At 38.6% G+C, this 8,369-nt stretch overlaps 2 protein-coding genes across 4 annotated transcripts in view; both read right to left on the reverse strand.

The window, feature by feature from the left end:
- Nucleotides 1-8,369, reverse strand: part of LOC106882474 (formin-binding protein 4) — a 365,705-nt gene that overhangs the window by 245,686 nt on the left and 111,650 nt on the right. The window lies entirely within an intron of this gene.
- The window catches only part of LOC106873585 (histone-lysine N-methyltransferase eggless), a 43,315-nt gene that overhangs the window by 12,074 nt on the left and 22,872 nt on the right, over nt 1-8,369 (reverse strand). For all 3 annotated transcript variants that reach the window (XM_014921018.2, XM_052969174.1, XM_052969173.1), the window contains exons 10-19: nt 8,241-8,314; nt 7,411-7,484; nt 6,761-6,819; nt 6,520-6,640; nt 5,453-5,594; nt 4,735-4,908; nt 3,632-3,730; nt 2,810-2,884; nt 2,096-2,207; nt 264-447 (exon numbers count right to left, since the gene is read on the reverse strand). In XM_014921018.2, coding sequence (XP_014776504.1) covers nt 264-447; nt 2,096-2,207; nt 2,810-2,884; nt 3,632-3,730; nt 4,735-4,908; nt 5,453-5,594; nt 6,520-6,640; nt 6,761-6,819; nt 7,411-7,484; nt 8,241-8,314 — 1,114 coding nt within the window. The remainder of the gene's footprint in view (nt 1-263; nt 448-2,095; nt 2,208-2,809; nt 2,885-3,631; nt 3,731-4,734; nt 4,909-5,452; nt 5,595-6,519; nt 6,641-6,760; nt 6,820-7,410; nt 7,485-8,240; nt 8,315-8,369) is intronic.

Consider the following 8,369-nt stretch of genomic DNA (forward strand, 5'->3'; position numbering starts at 1 on the left):
CATCTCACCAAGGAAACACATGTGTGTGTGTGTGTGTGTGTGTATTTACATTTGAGGTTCAAATCCTGCCCAGGCCCACTTGCTTTACCTCTTTCTGAGGTCGAGAAAATTAGTAACAGTCAATAAAATAAGTACTAGGGGTTGACAAGTTCAACTAAAGCCTCCACATGGCCACGTTGCAACAGAACAAAAACAGCAAAATAATTGGTGAAATGGTTTTGAAATAAAAGAGGAAAAAAATGGAGAGTAAAAAAAAAACCTACCTTGATAGGTACAAATTCAGTATGGGTGTGGAGGTTGGGATCAAAAGTGAATAAATCAATAGACAAATTACAATTAGTTGCTAATAAATATTTGTCGACTTCATCCAAATTACGCATCCGTCGTGCACAGGGACCCCTGTAGATCACTATTCTTTTGGCACTGGGTCGTACTTTGGTCACTTGCCTGGTAATGGAATCAAGGATTATATTTGACTGGAAATAGGGATAATTTGGTAGGAAAGAGATTGAATCTGAAAGCTCTATAAAATATTTTATCATTCAAAGTTTTTAGGCTTGATATTTATTAATTCCTATTCAATTTAATTCTATTCCTATTATTAATCAACAGGAAGATTATAGTGATATAATTGTGCCAAGATAGTATTACTGGTGTAAGCCTTATCAAATTTCCCAGTCAGATGAAAGCTAACTGTCGCCTGATCTGAACAGAGCTATGCAAAGCACTCCTCAACCAGAAAAGTCATTGCGTTAAACAGATGCCAGCAAATGAGAAGAATAATATTCAATATCAATTTAACAGTTTCACACAAGATTAATTTGTACACAGAGTGGTTGCTGACCTGGTTATTACAGATCAATTCATAATAAGCATAACAAGGTTCACGGTTGAGCATACCTTGCTGTTATCCCAGATCAGTGATGAATGGATCCATGATAAACAAGGGTACATGTACCTCACTGATCCAAGTTCAAATATCAGCTTTTAACTTCCATCATCTCCACAGATTGATAAAGAACAATACAGAGCAATCCATTCAATCCACTACAACCACCTCAACTTTTCACAACATTATCAAAAGCAATCAGTTTCACAGAAATACCGTTTAAGGAGACATGCTTTTACTCATTACCAACATTTTTACCAATAACTGCTTTCAGTTTTCAGTCTGTGTATAGAAATGCGTCAATTTGTATATGTGCTACAGACAGATTAGTGTGGAGGTCTTTGACCTCACAAGCAACAGCTGCCTTCGAAGCGGACTGGCGATGGAGTCTCGATGCTGCAAGAGGAAGACATCACAGAGCAGCATCTGCCTTTGAACTGGACTGATGATGGAATCTCGATGCTGTAAGAGGAATTTATCACAGAGCAGCATCTGCCTCAATCCAGTCAACAGACTATTACTGTGACATCTGTGGGCGCCTGTGTGCCTCCAGCTTTCGACTCCAAAGTCACATATGCTCTCATTGCTGAGAACACAGACTTTGTCGTCACTGGACACCTATGGACTACCTACCATGTGCATGGGTCAGTGTTGTAGCTCGTCCAGGACCATGAAATACTACTCTCAATGTTCATCTCATTCAACACCGCAATCCTCTCAGTCACACACTCTCCTGCTAACAACATTTAAACACAACAATCTAGAGATTTATAAGGCCAATATCTATATATGTATATATATACTGACACAGATGTGACTGTGTAGTAAGAAGTTTGCTTCCCAACCACATGGTTCTGGGTTCAGTCTCGCTGCGTGGCGCCTCGGACAAATGTCTTTTACTATAACCTTGGGCCAACCAAAGCTTTGTCTGTGGATTTGGTAGACAGAAACTGAAAGAAGCCTGTTGTACATCTGTGTGTGTGATGTGTTTGTACCCTACCACTGCTTGACAACTAATGTCGGTGTGTTTACATCACTGTAACCTAACAGTTCGGCAAAAGAGACCGATAGAATAAGAACTAGGATTAAAAATGAAAAATAAATACCGGGGTTGATTCATTCAGCTAAAATTTCTTCAAAACTATGCCCCAGCATGGCCACAGTCTAATACCAGAAACAAGCAAAAGAATAGAAGACATAACTCACCTCTCCCAACCACACAAAGTAGGAACAAGCAACATGTTACGGCCACGGAATTTGATGTGAAAATCTTTGTCATCGCAATCTTTTACACATTCAGGAGAACATTCATGTGGAACTAAAAGAACAAAAAAATGGAAAATGATTAAACTCAAAATCCAAATTTTACAAAATACACAAAACGGAATCTATTATGAAATCATCATCATTATTATTCAGTGTGTGCTTTCCATGCTGGCATTGGTTGGACAGTTTGACTGGAACTGCTCAGCCAGAGAGCTGCACCAGGTTCCAGTCTGGTTTGGCGTGGTTTCTATAGCTGGATGCCCTCCCTAACGACAATATCTATACATATAAATTTGACATGGGCGATTCTTTCTTGTCTTGAGATTTATGGTCAAACAGCTGGGTGGAATTGCACGAAAAATTACACAGATGTGTAGAATGATCCGGTGGTGATGCTGGGCTTTGTATTTTTTTCATAGCACCCATGGTTACCAAGATAATCTACTATAATAATACTCTTGTGTTTATGAATGAGAAAGGAAGGGGTGATAGATGAATAAGGAAGAAACACTAGGCACCACCCAATCCAGGAATCGAAACCATGATGTTATGATCATGAGTGTAACACCCTAAATGCTAGGCAATGCACGTTCCTGCACTTCAAAGGCTTAGGATAAACAAAAATTAGCAAAAAAGAAAAAAAACATTACTTACTGAGTTTCTTTCTCAACATGTTCCGAGGAGAAATAATGTTATCAATGTCAATTCTCTCCCCAAGGGCATCTTCATCTGAAAAATAAATATATCAAAGAAAATGACAAGGCCACCAATCAAAATAACAAATATGTACCCTGTTCAATCCTGGGTGACCAACAGGGTCAAGATAAGAACCCTTCAACTGGGAGGATGGGGGGAGGGGTAATCCTCCCTCCTCCACTTGACAAATGGTGTTGGTTTGTTCATTCCCATTACTAGGGGTTGGCAAAAGATGCCACATCTGAATGTGGCCGATGCCAGTACCCCCTGACTGGCTCTCATGTACGAATGTCATCGATGCCAGGACCACCTGACTGGCTGCTTTGCTGGTGGAATGTAAAAAAGCACCCACTACACTCTTGGAGTGGTTAGCGTTAGGAAGGGCATCCAGCTGTACAAAACTCTGCCAGATCAGATTGGAACCTGGTGCAGTCACTGGCTCCCCATACCTCAATCAAATCGTTCAACCCATGTCAGCATGGAAAATGGACGTTAAACAATGATGACGACAGCTAGGGGTCAAGCCCTTCTAGGTGAGGCATCAATATGGCCACAGTCCAATGACCAGTGCCAGTAATAAATGGCCTCCTTCACCATATGTTCTTTTACTACAGAACAAAGAAAGGACAAGAGTAAACAGCTTCATTTTACTCGATTTTGAATTAAATGAAGTGAAATGTTTTGCAGGATGACCGCAGAAATATATGTTTTAGAACAAAGATAATCCCTTGGCACATGAATGCCATTAATACAATAATACAAGAAACAACAATAACTCACCAAGATCTCCATCTGTCTGTGCAGCCAATCTCTCTTGGAGGACACTTGCCATGTCCCTTCCTTGTTTGTGGCTACTAATACTGCTGGTCTGGTATTGTTCTGCAATAAACATAAATGTAAAAAGCTTTTTTAAATAAATAGATGCAGAAATGGCTATGCAGTTAAGCTCACAGGTTCGGTCCTACTGCATGGTACCTTTGGCAAGTGTCTTCTACTCTAACCTCTGGCCAATCAATGCCTTGTGAGTGAATTTGGTAAATGGAAACTGAAAGAAGCCTGTCACGTGTGTGTGTGTATTGCAGACCCTTGTCTAGACATAACATGATGGTTGTAAATGAGCATCATCGGCTTACAAACTATATTGTTTGTTTCCAGTCTTCTATGCAAAACATGTCCAGCTATAAGAAGCTATAGAAAAATATTGCCTTGCTTGGAAACAGGTGAGGACTAGCAACAAGAAGGGCATCCAGCTGTAGAAAATCTGCCTCAACATATTGTCTGACCCATGCAAGCATGGAAAAGTGGACATTAAATGATGATGATAATGTTATAAGAATATGTGAACTAAGCTGTCTAGTATTTTAGACACACAGTTACTGGTGCCTAATCACCTCAATACACAAAACCTATCATCATCATCATCATCATCATGTGATGTCCGTTTTCCATGCTGGCATGGGTTGACCAGTTTGAGACAAACAAGCAAGATCCAAGGTTGCATTGGGCTCTAGTGTCACCTTTGGCATGGTTTCTATAACAGGATCCCCTTATTTTCATCATCATACTATATCTGTTTTTCATGCTGGCATGGGTTGGACAGTTTGACAAGAGCTGGCAAGCCAGAGGGCAGCACCAGGCTCCAATGTTTGCTTTGGCAACACCAACACTTTACAGAGTGTAACTGAGTATGTTTTTATGTGGCACCAGCACTGGTTAGGGGTCACCAAGTAACTTACAAGGCAAAATCCCAATTACCCAGATTATTTATTAAAACAGAAAATTCTTTGCAAAAGTGCAAATGAAATGGACCAAATGACGTCCCTGATATGATGTGGGCTCAGTTCTATCAAGCGCACTTTGGAACCATATATAGGAAAGTTTACCTCTTTTCTTTTCGGCTGATGCACTGCTTGATTTTGGATTTCGTTGCATCTTCAGCCAAGGTGCTTCCCAAGAGTTTGCACCAGTTCCATTTTGACTATTGTGAGATGTTGTGCTTTTCTTAGCAACTGACCTCTTCTTCTGGTCAGGTCCATGTTGGGTTCTGGAGACTTTATCTGGCGGAAGCAAATATGACAGCTTTGGTGAAGGTAACTCAAAAGAATTTCAAGAAAAATATGAAGAATATTACAGAAAAAATTTATTGTAGAATATTAAAGATATTGTAAGGAAAAAATTGAAAACTCAAATAAATAGCTAAATGGATTATTTGAAAAACATCCAAGGATGGTAATCTTTATCTCCAACATAATACAGTATTCTGTGTTGTAACACAACCTCCCTGTTATGTTGGAGATGAAGATTACTTGTTGATATTAATACTGCTTAACCCACTGGCTATTTGTGATACGAGTGCTTGAACAGACACTGATAATCTATATATTGTTAGCAGGAGATTTGTCTGTTATGATGCTGCTGGACATCTGTCACTGAAGAGCTAAAATCAGAGTGAAATCACATGATCTGGCAGTTCTGGTGGTCATAGCAGATGGTCCACATCTGTCAACGATGTAAATAAGCATGCTTTTATACAGCACGAGTTTATAAATATTTGAAGTGAAAAATCATAGTAAAAGCAAGTCAACTTTAAAAAGAACTTACTTGTAATGTGTGTGTCTTCATCATCAATCTCTACTGTTTGGGCACGAGTATATTCTACAACTGGTTTATTGCCTCTGGAAGCAGCTACAAGGCGTTGTCGCTTGTTCTTAAAACCGGTCAACTTGTTCGTCTCAGCCCGGGCCTATGAATATAATAAAAACAACAAAAACAAGAAATTTATCCTAGTAGTCTCATTCTGGTTTCATTCGAATAAATAAAATTAGTCCATCAAACTGTAATATGCCTATGGTTTCTTTTCTACTTCATTCATCCAACTGTAGATACTATGCCTGAAAATAGTTTTGTGCCTCGGCAGATCCTGTAAAATCACCCAACCCATGCCAGCATGGAAAGCAGACATTAAATGATGATTATCATCATCATCATTTAATGCCCATTTTCCATGCTAGCATGGGTTGGACAGTTTGACAGGATATGGTGAACCACAGGGCTGCACTGAACTCCAATGTTAGCTTTGGCATGATTTCTACTGACGGGTACCCTTCCTAATACCAACCAATTAACAGCAGGTGCCACTGGCCCTAGTAAGGCCACTAAATTTGCACGTCAAGAAAAGAACAAGGAAAGAAGCACTTGCAACTAAGGGAGGGGGGGTATTTGAGATGAGGAGGTAGCTTTATACCAGGCATTGAGAAGCTGAAGAGGGACAAACATAGATGTCCCACTATGGAGAGCATAATATAAATGCTCTCTAGTTAAATTATTTTAACTCTTAGACCAATCGACAAAAGGTTAATGAGTAGCAGAAGACAAAGCAAGATTTGTTGAAGACAAAAAATTTTGCAAAGGTCTTTTATAGAGAAAATTTGAGTACTTTAAATCTTGTAATCCCTCGCCATAAATTTGCTCCAGCTGGCACCAATTCCTTCTGATCAAACACAAACCAAATCAATGCAGTAAATTCTTTTCTACTCTAGGCACAAGAGTAGAAATTTTGGGGGAAGGGGCCAGTCAATTAGATCAACCCCAGTTTTGACTTATTTTCAAATGCATTACATAATTTCCTGCACTAAAAAACAACATTTAAAAGTTATTAGGCAACTAACCAAAGCTGAAAAGAGCGGTTCCAATCTTGTTGATCCTCTGTAAATCCATTCTGTTCTTTTATCAGCAGAAAAATACATTTTCACTAAACTGGCATCAACTTCGACCACTTTAGCTGTCCACCTGCAATGAAGAACACAGATTGGGAGACCAATATAAACCACTTGTGATTAATAAATAACCAGACAAAAACCATAAATAGCCAACCAAATCAAGAAAGAGAAACCAAGAGAAAAATCTTACCATTCTCCCATCCACTCCGTTTTGACAACTTGGTTTTTCTGAAGCTGCACCATTGGTCGCTGTGAGGAATAGAACATGAAAAGACTTTAGTTTTGGCCTCCAACAACTTTACAGGAGAGAGAGAGAAAGAGAGAGACTGAGTTACTGGTTGTACTATTTTTTCCTTTCTTTTATTACTGAGGGAATTGAAATTTAGCTGATTCACATCTAAATCATTTCCCCATTGTCCTCATCATCCAGTGTCCATACTCCATGCTGCTGGGCTCGGACAGTGTGACAGGATCAGACAGGTCACAGGGCTGTGTCAAGCTCTAATGTCTGCTTTTGCAGGGTTTCTACAGCTGGAAGCCCTTCTTAATGCCAAACACTTTAAAGAGTGTCCTGGGTGCTTTTTCATATAACCAACAGTCCTTAAGGAAAGAGCTACTACATAGAGTAGGATAATTGTGCAATGATAGCAGGGTTTATATTAATAAGTTTAACATGTCTAATGAAGATATAAGAGTTCAAGGTGTTTTCAGGTAGAAACAAATCAACAGAAAACAGGATTAGAGAGGAAAAAAAATTAAAATTTAGAAAAAAAAAAAATCTGAAGTGGCAAGTGTAATACTTCATTAAGTGTAATTAAACACTTCATTAAAGATACTTACTTCTGGATACTGGGCCAAATATTCCTTGATAAATTCTTGAGAGTCAGGATGGATATCTTCCCAAACATTTTTGCCTGACATTGAGAGAGGAAAGAAGATTCTTAAATCAACAGGACTACTCAACAGAACATTGATCAACTCCAAGAGAATTACCCAGAGTGCTTATCTTTTTATGATAATCCATCACTTCTCTGATAATACATGGCAAGATTTACATTCAACAGAGTAAGCTAACAAAATATCTAATAATTTCTTTACTGCTTTCAGTGACGAATTATATATCGGAAGATATAAAAGCCTAACAAGTGAACCATTGTAAACTGTGTGCTTTTGCTGAAGAAATTTTATATCCTGGTGTTGGATAAGTAATTTAACGAAGCAGAAAGAAAGGGGGTATTCACACGATGCACTACGATTACTGTTACACGATGTTAAACGCTCTCTGCTAACAGCTCACAGTGAACTGCTGATAGTTATTTATTTTATAGCAATGTGTCAGTCAGTCCACTTATGGTCACTTGGGAGTGGTCAGAACCCTTCCATGACAGAAGACAATAGTGTTATCCTTCCATTAGGTAGGTGGAATCCATAATGACATAACCATGCTGTCAATATCATCATCAACATACATGTATAGAAATTTACATACATACATACATACATACATACATATACACACACATTCAAACATACCATTGATTGGAATACAACCTTTCAAACTACCAATTTTATATAATAGATTTTAAATTTATGTAATTATTTTAATGACTTTAATGTTATTACTGAGCAATAAATTCATGTTGCAACGGAGAAAAATAGTAAAGACTTACTCTGTTCATAGACACGGTGTATCTCTTTGGGGAGGCAATACTGGGCGTAGCCATCATCAAAAAATATCAGGAACCTGGAAAAAAAAAAACACACACAAAAAGTGGCTATCACTGTTCCTTTTCAGATCG

Source organism: Octopus bimaculoides, chromosome 7 (genome assembly GCF_001194135.2).
Source record: "Octopus bimaculoides isolate UCB-OBI-ISO-001 chromosome 7, ASM119413v2, whole genome shotgun sequence".
Lineage (NCBI taxonomy): Eukaryota > Metazoa > Mollusca > Cephalopoda > Octopoda > Octopodidae > Octopus > Octopus bimaculoides.